This window comes from Gadus morhua, chromosome 6 (assembly GCF_902167405.1).
Source record: "Gadus morhua chromosome 6, gadMor3.0, whole genome shotgun sequence".
NCBI classification, from domain to species: domain Eukaryota; kingdom Metazoa; phylum Chordata; class Actinopteri; order Gadiformes; family Gadidae; genus Gadus; species Gadus morhua.
The window spans coordinates 6,817,709-6,837,172 of record NC_044053.1 but is presented as its reverse complement, the minus strand read 5'-3'; the positions used below and the strand labels follow the sequence as shown (position 1 = coordinate 6,837,172).

Sequence of the window (19,464 nt, the reverse complement as noted above, 5' to 3'; positions counted from 1 at the left end):
ATCTTAAAACCAATCATCGTAGCTTTCTAAGGTAAAAGACAGGACGGCGCGCTCCCGCCGACAGGGATTGTTTTCGACCAGGCGCGTATCCGCGGTAGACACGTGCCAACAACAGAAGCGCACACTGCGCACGTTTGAGCGCATTGGTAAAGCAAGGGGCCATGTGAAGCAGTAAACAAGAGCACGACGAAAGGAAGAAATAATGGGAATTCCTCATTATACATCCATTGTATGATAGTAAATATTTTTATATCGTCTTTACTGTAGTATAGCCGGCCAAAGGAATTTTATCTCGCACCTAGCTTGAAATATTAGGATAGGCAGGAGACTGCAGTAACTCTCTACTTCTTTACTGCTACACTAGCGCCCTCTAACGGAGGAGAAGAGAAGAAGTTACCATCAATATACTATGGAATCATATTCTATGGATGTTGCCCAAATGTATACTAATTAGTTGAGTGCTGCATGCAGCGCTCAACTATTGTTCTTCTTAGGTTTTATTCTTTCTTTCTTCTTCTTCTTTATAATTTTCTACAAAGTTTGGGGCCTATCGCCTTCCTCAAATTTTAAAATGTTCAGATTAGCTTGGAATAGTGCAGATATCTAAAATATCGCAAGTTGGACCTCTGGCGCCCTCCGAGGCTCCTAGGTCCTTTGCGGCTTCCTCCATCTACTTCGCCACCTTTTTAAATAAATTGCAGTCTCTCATTTTCCGACGACAATATAATAATAAAATAATAATACATTCAATTTAGAGGCGCCTTTCAAGACACCCAAGGTCACCTTACAGAGCATATAGTCATCATACATTTTTTAAAAAGCAAGACATTGTGGAAAAAAAATAAATAAAATAAAATAAATAAATAAACATAAGCAATAAGAAATAAATAAAAAAAAAACAATCAAAACAGTGATCAGTTAGACGTTGTGTGCGAGTTTGAACAAGTGAGTTTTGAGTTGTGACTTGAAGGTTGAAATGGTGTCTGACTGTTTTATGTGTGGGGGGAGGGAGTTCCAGAGCCTGGGTGCTGAACAGCTGAATGACCGGGCACCCATTGAAGTGAGTCGTGATGTGGGGATACATAGTAGTCCAGCAGAGGTTGAGCGGAGGGAGCGGGAGGGAGTGTATTCTTGGAGGAGGTCGCAGAGATAACTGGGGGCTAGGTTGTGGAGAGCTTTGTAGGTGAGGAGTAGGGTTTTGTATTGGATGCGGTAGTGTACTGGGAGCCAGTGAAGTTGAATGAGGACAGGGCAGGACAATATGACTGTCTCCTTATACTTCCGGATCACGGCCCCCGGGAAAAATCTCGAGCATGCGCGGAATGCAAAATCCGATTCCATGCGACCCGACCCGATAGGCTACATGCACACTTAATTCGTCTAACAATCGAATAATCTAGGTGTCCTAATTAGACTATGAGTAACTCGATTCGATTCGATTATAGTGTGACTAAGGTGTATACATGCATCTTCATAATCCAGTCATAGTTGGACTAACCCAATAATTCGATTTTCCTGAGGGTCATGTAAACGCACTGTGGGGGTTTGTTTGTCTATGGGCGGGTTAGCATTGCTGTGTGTGTTGAGTTATTGTTCCCGACATCGTCACCGAGACGTGTATGTTAATTAGTTAAATTTAGTGTGTTTTGATTTGTCGTGTGTGCGTTCGTTAAAGGCAATTATCAGAGTTTTGCGGTGTAAGGGGAACGAGAGTTGCATAACCGCTTAATCTGGGCTCCCGCCTCGTCCTTCCCGCGCTGCTAGCCACAATATTCAACCTTTTTAAATACTATTTTTACAATGAAATTCAATGGGAGGATGGCAGAGCCGTCCGCCCATTCTTTAACACTTCAACTACTTCAGACATGTCAATCTTTTATCATTAGCCTTCGTTCGAACGTTTAATAAATCAACACACTTGTAGGCCTACTCAATAATCTGAATACAGAATTTCAATATAATTCATACTTTTCTTCAGAATCACAGTTTGTATGTATAAATCGAGCTTTATGAGTCAAGCTGACGTTGATAGTTCTCCGGTTGATTTTCTTTTAGGTCTAGTAAGGACATTTCAAGTTGAAGTTCTACGCATATGTAAGATAATTTTATGCATGACTATTTAGGGTTGTTTTATTTTAGCTCATGTACCAAACATGCATTTTCTATGGTTGTGTCCCTGCACAAGGGGTGCGCGCGTGTAACGTAAAAGTTATTAAGTCGCATTCAGGTGTTTATTGTACTCACCTATGGTCTTTTACATGGCGATTTTATGTATTGTGTATAGAGAGATAGATGAGAGGTTCCTTGTATACCACATAACTTAATAGTTAGTAATTAGGTTGTTATTCAAACTTGATCACATAAGCTATTTGTTTAACCCTTCACTTTTTGCAGAGTTGCACACATTTATAATGTTTAATGGTGTGCATGTTTACATTTTTTATTCTATTTGGACTGTTCAAATCCCTTCACTTGATTTAACACATTTAACATTTCTTTACGTCTTTCAACTATGGCTTTACTAAAACATATTTTCAACCTCACTTTGCACTACAGCACTCAACACCACATTTTCTCACTGCACTACAACACATTATTTTCTGCAGGAAATGCATTTTCTGGTGTGTCAACCAAATCTCAAAGAGAAAGAAGACTTTGGTTGAAATATTAGCATAAATCCTTTTCCTATTTGTATGCTAAAAGTAGCCTAAAACCAGCCTATACTGGTCATTTCTGGATTTCATCTCAAGTACTTATTTCATAGTGTTGGCCACATTATCTAAAGTGTAGCCTACATCATCAAGGGTTTATCTAAAAGGCTTTCCTCCCATTGATGCTTTATATTCTTAAAAGCTGTGCAGAAAGGCAAAAACAAGACATTAAAGCTAAGTGGCAGTCAGTCTTTAATAATAGCCAAGTCAATTGTTTGTTCAAGTTGAGTCCTTCACATGACCGCAAAGATGTAACTGACCAATACGTTTAAATCCTTTCTATGACAGGTGAAACAAACAAAAAATGTTGAAACACAACCAGGACTTCCATTTAATTTGTTGACTACACAATTACATGTTATACCAATCAGAACGTACAGAGATAACTAGTTCAATTGTAAAATCCAACAAGATTAGCGTCTGATAGAAACATAACATTCATTTTACAATCAAAATATTTGCACAAAAAAAAGGGCAAAATAAAAATACAAACATTTCATTTTAATATTTTTAATTCACAAGCACAAAATCACTCAATTATGTCATCAAATCTATTTAAAATGACAAAACTGAAGGATAAAAGGATGACCCCAATCCAACCCCTCCCTCCCCATTTATTTGATTATTTTAGTTATTCTTTTAAAGCAAATACAACAGATTCCTGACCGAACGAAAGCTGCACATTGAATCTTGGATAACAAGACTATTTAAGAAGGCACAAAACAGACAGGTTGCACAAAGAACTGCAGCAGAAGCTTATAATATACAACAGAATAACCCGGATAGGTATCCCAGTGCCCTTAAATCTTCTCACCCAGTTGTAATATACAAGCAAGCTCTCGTCTATCGGCATCAGCTCTCAGATATAACGTCCCCCCCCCCCCCCCCCCCCCCCCTCGCAATAATTGTAGAAACAAGTGCATTTCAGTTATTTTTTATCAAAGAGATATGCATACAGCAAGTGCCACAAGTATCGGGACAATAGTTAAAATATAAACAAAATGTAAATACTGTGTGGTGTGTATGTTTAAATCGACAATGGACTGAACCAATCATCTGATACGTCTTTATATATGGCCTTGAAATGCAATAGACCAAAAAGCATATTTGTTTGCATCCGATGTTACTGCTAGCAACCGATACCCCACCACGCCACATGTACAAATTGTGAACATGTTTTGATCCAAAGCAAGCTACCGAAGCAGCAGCTACCGTACATTTCTAATATCATACCGTTATTTACTTTTATATGTATTTGGGTAATTGCCACTAGAGCCTGAGAGAATCTATTTACGTCGATTCCACCAAATCTAGCATGAAAAATGTTTTAGTGTTATTAAGACTACATCTTATGACTAACAGTTCAGCAATAAGTTTATGAAAATGCTAAAGGTGATCAATATGAGAGTGCTATAAGTCAAGAGTGGTAAGGTTTACTATGAAATATAATTTTTTGGACTATTTGTAAAGAAATTAAATTGTCTGCAACTTCTTGCATTGATCCTTGCTTGGAGAAGATGTCGATATTTACAGTCATGATTCAATTCATTTCAAATGAAACATTTAAACAGAACACAGTCATTAATAGGCAATTATTGGTCAAACAAAAAGGGATATTGGTCTTCAGATCCATTGCAGTTACATCTACACCAAAGTGTGCAATTTAAAGCAAAACAAAACAACTGACTTCATGAAATATGCAACCTGAAAATATCTTATTGAGTCAAACTTTTTATAGTAAGCATGCCTGGATTCCATAGTTTTTCTTGCACGGGGAACAACATGAATTTATGTAGGGTTGTAAGCATGCAGCTTACTCTCCCTTTCACCCACTTCGGGACATGGTTTAGCATGCAGATGCTAAACCATGGAACATGGCAACATAAAGAACAGAAGTAAAAAGAAATACAGCAGTTGTGAATTAGAGAAGCTTGTCTAAAAACCAAAACACAAATGCTGCAAAAAAAAAATAGAACACGCAAGAAGCGAACAACAATGACAAAAGGTAAGAAAAAAAAATACAATACCAACTATATTATAAAAAAAAAAGCGAAAAAAGAAACGAGCACCGTGTCATTGAGAGATTAAATGAAAAAACGTAAAAGAAAGTAGCTGGGTTTAGTGGAACTGCATACTTGGGTGGCACTTAACATTGTCTTTGTATACAGAGCTTTTAACAGTCATGCAAGGGCACAGTATTCTCTCGAATGAGGTGAGTATCAACAAGTTGAGACTATGAGAAACGCAACATTTGATATTTATAGGATATGTATTCATTCGTGAAACAATGGGAGCCAGAGTTATATCTCCTTTAAACTGGTTCCAGTGGATAACTGAATTCATATGCTGATGCATGGATTGTCTCCCGTTTAATTAGGTAAAACCTTCTACATAGAGGAAAGCTTGAGATCATAATTGGCCTAAATAAAGAAACCAAAAGAGAAACCTCTTTCCTAAGTGGAGAGAAATTGGCACTTTGAGACCATGAAAGACAACCCACTAATGTCGCACACGATAAAGCCATAAGGATACCATGATGATCTGTTTGCTTTTCAAAACGTGTCTTTGAAAAAATATAGAACTTCTATAGCTCAAATGCTCATCCTTACTGTCAAGAGATTGTAACCATTTTGGTATGTGAACCAACTTGAATATATATATATTTTTTTAAATTATTCAGATTTAACCTGCCCGGTCCAAAATAATATGTTGCTAATAAGAAAAAGCATGCAATTTATTGCCATTAGTTAATCAGGCAACGGTTTAGAAAAAAAATAAAATAATCAAAACCTTTGACAGACATGATTGTTAATTAACAATTTATGTTCATCTTCATTTGATGGCGCCACAATATTGGTCATATTGTGTGGCCATCGTAACCTCTAGAGAAGAGCAAGCGTGAAACAGAGTGAGATTGGTCGAAGAGAAGAGAAGCATAGAAGAAGTAGAAGAAGATTGATTGACTCCTTACGCCATTCCTGAGCAAAGTGGACTTGGCGGGCGAAAGCCAGGGAATCCAGGCGACGCAGATAAGGGGAGGATGGGGGAGAGAGGAAATGGAAAGAAAAATACACAAAAGAGCAATTTGAGGCTGAGACAAGCAGGGGCATCTCGTAAACCGGTCCAGAGCCGCCATCTGTAAAAACATAGGAGAAGGGTCTTGTTTTTTCCGAGTGCTTCCGTTTAATTATTCTTGTGATGTCGTACAGCACGGGGACATGCTACATACCGTTGTGAGCTGTTAGGACCTGAAGGCGGACTGGAAGCGGGCCGTTTCTGCAAAGATCAGCTCTTTCAGCGTCTCTTTGGGCAGGTCGTCCAGCTCCATGTCGAAGGTGAAGGGCGTCTCAGCCACGGGCTGCCGGGACCACAGAACCACGTGTTCACCATGCGTCCGGTTTACAATAACTTTAGCTGCCTTTGCTTCATCTCCTGCTTTTAGTTCTTTATGAGGAAGCACTTAAATGTGGTGCACGGAATTAGCAGGACTGGTCATTTGTTTTAATAATTGCTGTCAATTGCTACTTTCTCTAACCTATTTGAATCGGGAGCAGTCTCCAACAACTCGACCCCTTCGCAAAGGCAATGCTTCTGAATGCAATACAAATCACTTTAATTTTCATTGAAATCCATCCTCAACGATTCAACTCATCGATAGAATAGACACTGACACTATGTCTGAAAGCAACAATTAAGTAAACTGCATCCTCAATGGTCTATTCGTCGTGTCATTGGGTAATCGTTATGTGTCTGACAGCGGGACCTTCCAGGAACGGGGAACAGGAAGCCTATAACTTCATCATCTATTGTGCAATTTGCTGTTTTGTTTTGCTTTCGAATTAAGGTCCTTTATGTCGGTTTGATAATGCCATCACCCTTTGTGTAACGGCAGTGGAACTATCCAATCATTTCTTTTCGAAGTAGTCTAGTAAGTTACAAGATTTCAGGTAAGAAATCATCTGAAGTTTGGCAGCACTTGAAAACCATAAAATATTTTTTTGCAGTACTGCTAAATTGAATGATGCCGCAATTATTCCATATGATGAAGCATGTCATTCACATGTACTTTAGATTTGTAATCTGTCAAACGCTTCTACATTCCCTTACCTATTCATTTCAAATAAAACCTTCGAAGCAGAACATTAATACGCAATTATTGGTCAAACAAAAATGGATATTGAAAATAACTGACAAAACGATATCGTAAAAGTGAAGAAGGAAACTGAAATCATAAGCACCTAGTCATGGAAAAATTAAAGTCTGGAATAATATTGTCATGATCAGATTCGTAATCGGACTGTTTCCAAGACCAGCCACTGTTTGATGCTGACATTTTCATCGTAGTCTGAAAAGCTCATTTGTTTTTAGAGGCGAGCATTTGGCGGAGGTTTCACAAATCAACTATACAGCTGCAGAAAAAACCCTGAACATTTTCAAGCGATTGAACTACGCAAAAAGTCCCAACAAATCAGGCTTCATGGAGCCACATATGACAAATTATATGATTCAGCATTCAGTCGACGATGGGTATTGGCCTACGAATCAGATGCAACCATGCAAAACCTTAAGTCGAGGACACCCCGACACTGACAAGAGCTCTCACCTCGTCTGTGGGGTCATAGTACTGCTCAAGGTACGGGTGCGCCAGAGCCTCTTCCACCTCAATCCTCTTGTGGGGGTTAAAGGTCAGCATCTTGTCCAACAGATCCAGCGCTACGGAGCAATGGTGAATAAGGTGATCAATTACCTCCTCCAGACGATCACAGTTTTTGTGTACGTTTCCACCTTTTGTTTAGAGCAACAGGTAAAGGAGAGGAAACACTTCTGTGGTTTGCCCAGTAGGGGGCACCAAGGCACCTGGTTTCGTGTTTTGTACTTTCATCGAAACAGAGGCCTATAATTGTTCTATGTAGAAAGATTGTGAGGTGGTGCTTTGCCAACACAATGTGGTGAATATTGAAATGACTAGGCGACCCAACCTATCTATTTAGTATCTATGTTGCCACATCCGGGAGCCTTCACTGAAAAAACATGACCTAATTCTGTAGACTAGAGGATACACTCTGAGTCGGACTGACAGCTACCTCATCAAAAAAAATTGTGGACAATGTACAAACACGGAAATAGCAATGTTTTGCCTACTAGATGAAAGAAAAAGTGACTATCTCTCATGGAGAATGAGAGTAGAACAAAATGTATGATTTTACCTCCTAGCTGAAAGAAACAATTCTATCTGGCAACACCGGCCGTGACGGACGTGTTCGGGAGGGGGCGGGACTTGATTGGTCCAGGCTAAAGTCAACCGATGACTCACGGGAAGCGGGTGAGGGGGGGGGGGGGGGGGGGGGGGGGGGGAGGATGAAAGAGGGCTCTGACCTTTTGGGTCGGCGTTAGGGAAGAGGCGGTTCCATGGCACCTTGCAGCGCAGCGGCAGAGACAGCAGGTAGTTCCTGGCCTTGATGTTGATGATGCAGTTCAGGTCTTCCTGGGAGGGGGAGCCCAAGATCCCTGGAGGACAACAAGCGAGACACTCCACCCTTTAGAGAGGACTCGGGGACTCGTTTCGATAAAACAGGCCCGGGACGGTGGACACACTGTTGTATTACAATTTTTCGGCCTCATGGGATATTTAAGTCGAGAAAATGCTTTTTACTTTTAAACTTTTTATTTGTTCACTGAGAGATACCAGGAAGTGGCGACTTATGGTTATGCATGCTAGGATATGAAAGGAAAACGCAGTCAACATTTTGATAGAATAGAATTAATAAATAAATAAATAAATATTAAACCTTATGCAAGTACATTATTTGAACGGTGAACGATGCAGGATGTAGCTTCCGGATGCAGACCTTGATTTCAGTGCGTTTCTAGTGATAAGAGCGGCCTGCATTTAATCACAGACCACACATGAGTGCAATGGTGACTTTTACCCAAAATGTGGTTGAGCTGGTCCAAGTAGTGTTTCCCAGGAAATATTGGCCTGTTGGACAACATCTCAGCCAGAATACAACCCACCGACCAGATGTCTATGGACTTGGTATAACCCTGCGAGAGTAAGAGAAGAGCCGGTCACACCTGGGAATACATAATACTTCTATGGTGTACATGTTCATTTAGGGACGCTAGACTGAGGAAGTTTTTCTTCATTGTTGTAGTGCGCTTCTCCGTTCACACGACTTCCCTGAGGAAGCTTGAGAACCTCATGATATTTCACATTTTAAACGTGACTTTTGGGAATGGAAATACAGGAAGCCGAGATTATGTTTTCACATTCTATGTTTTAGAGGAACGCAGGGTGCCCATAGTTTATGGATCCAATATCACTCCCCCCCTTGGGTTGGAAGAACCCCATAATGTCAAACACTCGAATTACAAACTCACATTTTCTCAACTTTATTCCCCCACAGACCAAACTTGGACAAAGTGAATCCTCACAAAGTTTCAACGATAGCTTGCATCTCAACAACACGTACAACACGTACAGTACTGGAAACCCCCCCCCCCTCAGGGGGGTGTTTCAGGGGGGTTTCAGGGGGGTTTCCAGTAAAGGACAACACGGTGCGGTGGTCTGGGCTGGACACTCACCTTGGAGTTGAGCATGATCTCTGGCGCCCGGTACCAGCGCGTGGCCACGTACTCTGTTAGGAACCCCGTATGGTCGTGGTCGGGATCAGCCACGCGCGCCAATCCAAAGTCACAGATCTGGAGAGAAGTGACGTTGATAGAGAGAGAGAGAGAGAAAGAGAGAGAGAGAGAGAGAAAGAGAGAGAGAGAGAGAGAGAGAGAGAGAGAGAGAGAGAGAGAAAGAGACAGAGAAAGAGAGAGAGAGAGAGAGAGAGAGAGAGAGAGAGAGAGAGAGAGAGAGAGAGAGAGAAAGAGACAGAGAAAGAGACAGAGAAAGAGAGTCTGTGGTTTAGATCACATTTTTGAGATCAAACAACAGTGGCGGATGAAGAGAAAGGATCCTAAACATTTCTTTGAGCGCAACTGACATTCACTTTTACGGTGGGTGGAAATAAAATGAGCATATTAGCAATAATGCTCATAGAGATATTCATAACCTACACATATACATATACTGTATATATATATATATATATATATATATATATATATATATATATAGCGATATTCCCCTTATAACCTTTGAGTGCTTTTAAAGAGGCTGGACCCCAGTGTGTGTGTGTGTGTGTGTGTGTGTGTGTGTGTGTGTGTGTGTGTGTGTGTGTGTGTGTGTACCTTAAGATCACAGGTGGTGTTTAGTAGGAGGTTGGAGGGCTTGAGGTCACGGTGCAGCACGTTAGCCGAGTGGATGTATTTGAGCCCTCTCAGGATCTGGTAGAGGAAGTAGCAGATATGGTCGTTGCTCAGATGCTGGGTCTTCAGCAGCTTGTACAGGTCCGTCTCCATTAGATCCTGAACGATGTATCTGCCCGGCGACTGGTTAAAGAACAATTTCAGCCAATGTTTGATATTGACTTTATTTTTCTGTTTTTTTATTTTATTTATTATACTATATTATTTATTTTTGTTTAACTTAGGAGGGGGGAGGGGGATTCTTATGAGCTAGTTTTGTTTATCCATCTGAGAATCTATCAATAAAAAAATTATTTCCAGCAAGTTTAGGAAATCCTTCATTATAAGCCCAGATCAAGAACATAGCGTATTTATTTTAAATAATGAACAGCCTTTCCCTCTGGGTTTGAAATCATTTTCGATGATTTAATCGACCACAGATGTGAAAGGCACACTGGGTTTCTTTGTAAATAGCATAATACCTCGCTAATATTCCAGGTCCCTTTCTTTAGACAAGACCACAAATAGGACTTAATTTGGACATGAACTTGAAAACATTATAATAACTTGCCAGTTCACTTAATAAGGAGAGGGCATATACAATGTTCACATTTAAGACCATCCTTCACACAAATGCGTTTACATCGCGGAATGTACTGATTTAGAATTGCCTTAGTGTAAAGCCCAAAGGACAAGCAAATTTCAGTTTATAATTGAAGACATTGAATCGTATTGTTTTAACCGAGCGCGAATATAGCGGGACAGTATCTCAATGCTGGCTTCGTATTGGGACCCTTTGTTTGCGTCGCTTTCAGCGAGCGCTTTGAACCAAGATGACTGCCTCGGGAATAAGGCCTGTTGGGGTTCTCACAAGTCAAATTGATGCCTTTGTTACTACACAGACAGTCATTTTTCCTTTTTTCTTTTTGCATTTTATGCCTTATTATAGAATGAGATCGACGGGAAGCTTTGGGAGAGAGAGGGGGAAGAAATGCAGCAAAAAGGACCTCGAACCTGGGACACTGCGGTATTAGGTAAGGACTAGGCCTTCAATGGGAAAGCGCGCTCTACCCGGTGATTCACCGGGGCGCCCCCGAGACAGGTCTTTTAAGGTGAAAGGATACACGTCCTTCATCTGGTCGATGGTGGGCGTCCGGATGATGTCGTTGATCCCGATGATGTTCTCGTGTTTGAAGCGCAGCAGGATCTTGATCTCTCGCAGCGTGCGCTGGCAGTACGTCTGGTGCTCAAAGGGGCTGATCTTCTTGATGGCCACCCGGATTTTGTTGTCACGGTCGTATGCAGAGCTGGATACATAAAGAACAAACACAGAAAATGAGTTAAGAGGTCACAAAAGTGTTGTTTTTCATTCCATCGGAGGTGTTGAATGTCAAGATGTGAAAGTCCAGCATATAAGCGCATCTTAAACAAAATGACTCAGATTCACAGAACTGTTGGTCAGACACATTCGACCTAGTTGACTCGACTCACACAAACGTATCTTCACTTTCACATCCTTTCCAAGTACTTAGTTATTTACCTCAATAGAGTTCAGCGAAATCAGCGCATTGAATCACTTATGGGTTTGTGGTGGATTGTGCAATGGATGGGTGCCATAAAAAGGTTAGAGTCAAACATTGCTGACCTAGTAGCACAGCCAGCTCCACTGCTTCATGATACTACTTCTACCGTGGCTATCTCCGGAGCTACAGGTTGAGGCTAGAGAAATAGCCGCCGCAGCAGCAGTAGCCTGAAGGGCTAGATAGCTAGCTGGTTCAGCCCGTATTAGAGCCTCCATCAGCACCAACACTACACCTACGCTGCAACGCCTACTGCACACATGCTGTAGAGTCAAGGGTGTTTCCACGCACGCACGCACGCCACGCACGCACGCCACGCACACATACAAACACACACACAGTGTGTGGTGGAGTTACAACAAGAATGAGTTGCTATAGTGATGGATTAGTGAGAATGCAATGTAAACAGAAATAGTGCCAATGTTCTAGTGAAGAGGTCGACCTTGCTTTCCCTTTGTTGGACATAATGAACACAGCTAAAAGAAAGAGTGCTTCTTTCATGAAGATAATGTCGGGGCTCTGTTCGTCTGACCAAGGCCATCTGAAGCACAAATGCCTGACGTCATTTACAACATCAGGCAAGATATAGACTTAGCGACACACGCTTCATAGATGAAATGACATTACACACAGAATCAGCAGTGTTCAGCTATGTGGAAAAGTTTATACAGATCCGATCACAATGTGCGAATTCATTTGATTTGAGTACCTCTCAAACGGTACGATTTACATTATAATATTCCAGCGGAAATAACCCTTCAATTGCTCCAATTGAATTACTGTCAAGCCTGTTTTATACTACTCCTTCCCACAGCCTTATGATCCGATCGTCTCAGTTAACCGGGTTTATTCGGAGACAGGGTTGATTCATTTGCTTCAAAACAGGCCCCATCCGATAACGTTTGATCGAAAAGCGAAACAGGCAATGAAGAAGATGGATTAAGAGGCAGTGGGTAAATCATACGATGGGTGGGCTTAAAAAAACGATGTGTGTGTGTGTGTGTGTGTGTGTGTGTGTGTGTGTGTGTGTGTGTGTGTGTGTGTGTGTGTGTGAGCAATACGCACACGGCACGAGGCAGATTACATGTGGATCAGTTCCACCACTGTGTTGTTCCTCTCAGGGCATGCTCAGTCGCTCGTTGCCCAAGAATGACATCGAGGAGGAAGAGGAAGAGGAAGAGGGGAGGGGAGGGGGGGCTGGTGGGGGGGGGGGGGGTCTGTTCACAGTTAGTTTCCAAGGAGATTGAAATACAAGGCTTTACACTGCAGCCTCTGTAACTTGTTATGCAATAGGCTGTTACCACGGCGACGTTGAAGGGGCTCGGTAGAAGTGCTGTACCCGCAGGCTTTGTGTAGCACCCGGCACACGAGCCTGCCCCTAAATGTATGTTGCACGCACATGTGCGACATGCATCGTCCTAATCAAATGTCATGGGCACGCGTCCAAGCAATATCGGAGAATAACAACAGCAGGAAGAATACAGTTGAGCCTTTCGCCAACCTAATTTCCAATATGTTAATATGTATCTCGATTTTTCATCAAGAGCTTGAATGAGCCCTAACAATTATCATCATAGCACTAATGTTACAGTCTAGAATGGTGGTTCTCAACCTTTTGAGGGCTAATTAGCCCTGTTGTGCATTAATACACAACAGCACTTCAATACATTTCTCACTAGTGTTGCTGTCAACTGTGCCAGGTATACAGGATATATACTGTATATGTGGGATTTCAACTAATTTCAGGGCACACCTAGCCTAGCCTCTTACCCAGTGGTGGCGAAAGTACAAACATTCTTTACTCAAGAAGAAGTACAGATACTGTAAATAAAGACTTTGGTAAAACTAGAAGTACCGATTCAACTTCTTCTAAGTAAAGGTCGAAAGTACAGCCTCTGAAATCTACTCAAAGTATGCAAGTAAAAAGTATTCCTCTGCTGTTTCAACCGGCTGTTTCTCTGCGAAGCTAACTGAACCTCATGTCATATTAATGTAATTCTAAGACTAAAGTCATTCATTCTGACTTTAAATAAACAACATACTGTAAATAATGAACATTAACTAGGGCTGTTAAGCGATTGAAATAATTAATCGCGATTAATCGAAAATCTTTTTTCTATGCTAAATATCCCTTGATTTCTTTGTCCCATTAATTGTTCTCATTTAATGCTGTTATCAACAAGTGCATCGGCTTGCCTTGTGCAAATTTTTTTATGGATAACAACATTGGCATATACTGATCAAAACAGGACGATGCAAAAAAAAAGCCTATAGTGCAATTAAACGATGAACATACAAACATACTGCCTTGAACATAGCAGTCAGGCTACTGCTTCTTTGTTTTGAGCCAAAGAAAAAAATAAAAATAACGCCGTTAAAATTGGTTTGCGTTAACGCCGTTAATAACACGTTTAACTGACAGCACTAACATTAACTTCTTAATTTCTCTGCGGAGGAGAGTCTCCCACTCATCTCCGTCGTTGACGTCGTTATGGTCTGTTGTTCGTGATATTCACTGATGGATAACCAAGGGACCGTCTTTTCTATGTTTAATCATCCCATTCATTTCGGTTGAAATCAGTTTTGATATTGAGAGGGCGCGCAATGATGCAAAACAAAAATATTATAGATGATTCCCCTCAAATGCATTAAAACTGAAGAAAAAACCTGTTTTGAAAATTATATTAGCAGAAAGAATAGATATTTGTGTTAAAATATAGGGAGTTAAAGTAATACCTGAAGACTGTACTTAAGTATAGTAACAAAGAAGTTGTACTTTGCTACTTACCACATCTGATCATACCATGTTGCTTACATGTAGATATTACACTTTATTTTTATGTAAATGCGTTACATATTTTGCATCACAATTTGCAAGGCCAGCCTGGAACTGGCCTTATATATTTATCAGAAATTCTGTTGGAGAAGTTTATGAAAATACAGTAAGCTAGAGATACAACGGCATCAATATGAAGCCTGACGGCTAAACGTAACTAGCCGTAAGAGAACCTGCTCACTCCAAATTTCAAGAAATGTTCTTCCTGCAACCAAGTTTGTTCTTTCATTTTTAACATACCATTTTCTCCCCACATTTAAGTTGGCGTCTTGTTAATATACACACCTTTTTTCAAAAGGACACCCACATCATATAGTGTTCTGGGCAAGTAGGCCCTAAAGCTACTCTGTTATACAACAGGCTTAGCCTACTAGACATCACAAGTGGAAAAATAAGTAAAGCCAGGCTATAAACAGATATGGCTCCACTGTGAAAACACTAACAATCCAACCCAGTTTCCTCTATGTAAAATAAGATACTAAACATGTGACAAGCTCTGTGTTTGTGGTAAAACACATCAAATACATTTGAATATACAATATAAAATTGCTACAACTGGAGAAAATAAATCCCTTTTTCTTTGCAGTTTCTTAGTGGAAAGTGGTCGGAAAATGTGTACTTTGGCAGTCGCTACTCAAAACCCCTGTTCTCTTGCAAGGGTCCATGTTCAAAAGTATGATGGAGGTGGTCATTTTGTTTGCTATAACTGCGTAATAATGGATATCTATCTACTACAGCAGAGCCATACAAGTAGACGGGCTAAAAGCTCAGTCGCTATACCCTTGGTCCATAAAGATTTATTTTGCCCATCCAGGCTGTGTTTACCCCACACAAACCGAACCACTGGTTTAAAACCGTCAGTGTGAAGAGGAAGAACTATAAATCATCTCACTACCACCTGGGCTCTCTCACATAGCAATGTAGCGAGATGCTTCTTTACTTACCTGTAGACCCGAGACCCCTGCAGGCTCATACAGTGGCATGAGAGTCAGTGTCCGTGTTCAGAACCCAGAAGAACCCAGCCGGGCCTTACAGTGGTCCTAATTCATGGCCTGCTTGGTTCTAGCTGGGTGGCCCGGGCTTGAACCAGGAGCGGGGAACAAAATGGCCGCTGGTGAATAAGGCCCATGGGGGTGATTTCTTCAGAGCGGTTTTCTGCTCATTTTGGAAGCTCAAGGGCTCATTCTATACTAGGGGTTCTAAAACAACGTCGTATCCCTAACCTTACCACCGTCATATCTCAAACGAAGACCATGTTTATGCGAGCCCTGCAGAACGTCAAAATGATATGCTGTGACGCCAAAGTAAACAGCTTTGAGTTTCTTATCAACAGGGTCATAGATTCGACCTCCCAAGAAGTCAGAACAAATTGTCAAACACCTTCTGACCTTAGCAGTTGGATAACAGTTTACAGTTTTTTGGGGGTCTTGTACTCTTGGATCTCGAAGCATTTGTTTCAGGGATAATCTTGCAATGATGAATGTAACAGCAACATTGGCTGTATTTTGGGATGGATTATGAAAATGCCCAAAAAGGTATGTCCAAAATAAAACTGATAACAATAACCACAATCATACATGAAATACATCGCAACACACCTCAACAGCTTGAAGACAAAGCTGAATATATGAAAAAAAGGAATGAATGAAGTATTTAATGCTGGGATAATCCTACCACGGTTTAACACAAATGAGGCTGGTAGGTTGCAAGTTTGAACAAAAACTACACCTCGTCGCTGGGACGCCTTTAGACCAGTGTGAGTCATGGATCTGACGTGAACCATGAAACTCAAAATCGGTTTTACTGAAACTCCAACGTTTCAGTAAAACCGATAAGTGAACCAATAATAGCAGCCCTAGATCACGGACAGAGCTTATTCCAAAAATAAGAATTGGAGACAGAAGTATGCCCTACTCTCGTCTCATCGCCTACTATAAACATAAAAAGGGTAATATAATATAAAAGAATTCAAAGAATTCAAAAATGCCATATTTTTCATTTTCAATCCGTAAAAAATCAACAGGACAACAGAAAGCAGCCTTTATATATATATATATATATATATATATATATAAATACACAGTTTGCAAATGCAAATGCGTTAACACATTGTTCAGGACATGTGCAGGCAGCATCCAAACAGCACATAAGGACAACTTCAAGGTGTGTTGGAAGTCTGCGCTAATGTTTTGTGTGAAACTGTATAATGACACAGATTACAGCTGCCTGTGAATCGTACGACAGCAATGCAGAGTGTGAAGGCTCTCTCTCTTTCTCTGTTCGTCTCCCTCCCTCTCTCTCCCCCTCTCTGATTGGCTTCAGAATAGTGCTAATGATGTCAGAAGCAGAAAGGTTGCCTTGGAGATGGGCGCCATGGTGGCATTTTGAGAGAAAAGATCACAGCAGAACAGGACTCTGTACATATGCAGTGCTTCACAATCTGAGAGAGAGCATGGCTTTGGCGCCAAAGATTAGATTAGGGAATGAGATTATAACGCTAGGGTACAATTGGAAATGCGTTAACCACGGTAACGACACAGATTTAAGGCAGTTGATGGCTGCCTTGCATGCGTTGAATGAACAAAGCTATGTTTCCCACTTAATTCCCATGGCTAACTTTTGTGTTGAGGGTTTATTTCTACAGCCTTTAGTTTAGTAACATTTATATGAGAGAAGGGAAAGGGAAAATAAAAAAATACACACAGTAAAAAAATGCCAGAGAAGCCAAGAGGCTATTTTTCATCAGTAGTCCCTGGCCAAGGTGCATGCTTCCTAAAATACATGAAAGCAGAGGCAAACAGGACGGGTGGTTTAAAGAATGGAAAGGGGCTTATTTTTTAGACATCTGCTGGTGAACCTTTCCTTGTAGTGCCGAACGATTTGAGGAAATAATCGAATTGCGATTATTTTGCCATATTTATTTAAAGATCTTTATGTCCTGTCTATTCACTAAACAAGCAATATATCGTTAAAAACGGATCTGTTACTGATCTCTAGTCAGTAACTGGAACAAATCCCCCCAAAAAATCCTAAAAATCAATTTCCAATTTGCAAATCGAGTTCTACTACATTGCGATGTCGGTATAAATTCGATTAATCGTTCAGCCCTCCTTGTAATCAATTTCAAGACAGGGGGATATGTGCAGCCCCCTACCTCAACGGCTTATAAGTGTGCAATCATTTTCCTCTCCAGATGTTCTCGTGCAAGATTCAATTAGAGCGAGAGAGCAAGGTTCACCTGCGTCTTGACGTGCTGTAGCGACACACAATTAAACTGCCGTGGGGACAATAGGGTCTGCTGGTGACTCGCTTGTGCTGTTGTAGGCGGGGGGATCATTTGTGTTTGGATTTACCGAAGAATGGCGATTCTTAACTTCTACGATTCTGAATCTATTCACAACTTCCAAAAAAATAATAAGTGGGTTTACATTATGGCAATTGGTTTATATTACCTTTTAGAACTGTAAATAAAACGTAATCTTGTGCACATTTGACTCTGCCTTAATGCCATCATTTGCCACGGTGCCTTTCTTAGCACACAGCGGACTAGAGTAGATCTTGAAAGTAGCAACCCTGTGTACTGAATCAAGAATCCCTTTTGAATCGGGAAGAGTTTTGATTCTAGTCCGCAATCCAAGAATTTAAATCGAATCATGGGAGACCGAAAGATATAAAGGCCCTTAACAGTTGTGCCAGGATTGTGTTACTGTTGCTTTTAAGAGGCAAAATGCATTGTACTTCTTAACCGCCTTCCTTCATCTTGACAGTCTGCACTGCAGTATATGCGACATGTATTCTTCCACGGATGGCTTTCTGTTATTTGTTTAGTTGCCGCTTGCTTACTGGCTGAAAGATGTTGCTTCAGCATCTGGTTGATAAAGTGAAACAAAGCTGGCAAACACAAAAAAAGGCGACATTAAATCTTGGAAGCTTGTTCTTGTTGTTCAAACAAGATTGTTCTTGATGTTAAGGGTCATTTGGACTTTGAAGGCAGGTGTATTTGTCTTATCAGAGGGTGAATGGCGTTTCTGTGGTTTGGGTGATTTGTCAGGTGTGTTGGGCTAGCATTGTGGCTATGCACTGTTGGGACATTTTAATCATTTGAAATAATTTTGCAGGAAATCTGATCAGGATCTTGAACCATGACCTGATTAATATGCACCAATGCGCTCATTTACTCATGTTGACACAATCGACAACGATCACAGATAAAATTGCCATTCCCTTCTCTATCGACTAGGACCGGACATGCAGGTCTTACGATTTAAAACAAAACAATATATTAAAAGACCAACTATTCAAATTTCCCTCCCCACAAACTCAAGCCTCACCCGGAAAGACAGTCCCTGCCTGTACATCGCCAGGTCTGCTATTACATTCCTAACCTCCCTGAAGAAGAGTACTTATGAGTGGCATAGATTATAATGGTTATTATTTGGGAAAATGCTGCTCCCCTCAGCAAATGAACTTGAACCAAAAATCCCTGTTCCGACTGTTTTTAATATCTGAGTAGTTTCTGGGTTTACTTTATGTTCATCGCTGGAGTCATGGACTTTCTAATATGGGCCTTTATAGTTTTCCTTGTGATGAATACATAAAGACCTTGAAAGTCTTTTATAACCTTCGTCACTGAGCACTAACATTGGTTAAATTGAGGCTCAGTGTTTGACTTCTGTGTTTGGGCAACAGCATGCAATCATTATGGAAAATAACTTATCTCCAATACAGACATTCTTGATTGGTAAACGCATATCAAAAATGTCAAAATGTATTTTGTCTAGCTTTATTGTTTGCCCTGATTACTGTTCTAATTATGTATTTAAAACGTACTTACAGCGCTGTTAGTGTATGCTGAATTTACAGGGAGCTGATGCAAATATAGTTAGGTTCAACTAAAGGTAATGCAAAAATATGCAATTACTGCACCCTTGTTCTTGCAGAAAACAAAAGGAAATAGAAGTTACCATCCAACAGGGGCGTCGCCACGTGGGGACCAGGGGGGGGCACGGCCACGCCCCCCCCTGGTCAGAGTTTGGCAACC

The 19,464-nt window shown here is 40.8% G+C and overlaps 1 protein-coding gene across 1 annotated transcript in view; it reads right to left on the bottom strand.

The window, feature by feature from the left end:
• Window positions 1–2,886: 2,886 nt before the first annotated feature.
• Window positions 2,887–19,464, bottom strand: part of mapk1 (mitogen-activated protein kinase 1) — a 17,943-nt gene continuing 1,365 nt past the window's right edge. Inside the window, exons 2-9 of the mRNA XM_030359704.1 lie at window positions 11,132–11,314; window positions 9,951–10,140; window positions 9,297–9,413; window positions 8,642–8,756; window positions 8,088–8,219; window positions 7,315–7,424; window positions 5,941–6,069; window positions 2,887–5,847 (exon numbers count right to left, since the gene is read on the bottom strand). Of these exons, the coding sequence (XP_030215564.1) occupies window positions 5,953–6,069; window positions 7,315–7,424; window positions 8,088–8,219; window positions 8,642–8,756; window positions 9,297–9,413; window positions 9,951–10,140; window positions 11,132–11,314 (964 nt within the window). The 3' untranslated portion in view covers window positions 2,887–5,847; window positions 5,941–5,952. The remainder of the gene's footprint in view (window positions 5,848–5,940; window positions 6,070–7,314; window positions 7,425–8,087; window positions 8,220–8,641; window positions 8,757–9,296; window positions 9,414–9,950; window positions 10,141–11,131; window positions 11,315–19,464) is intronic.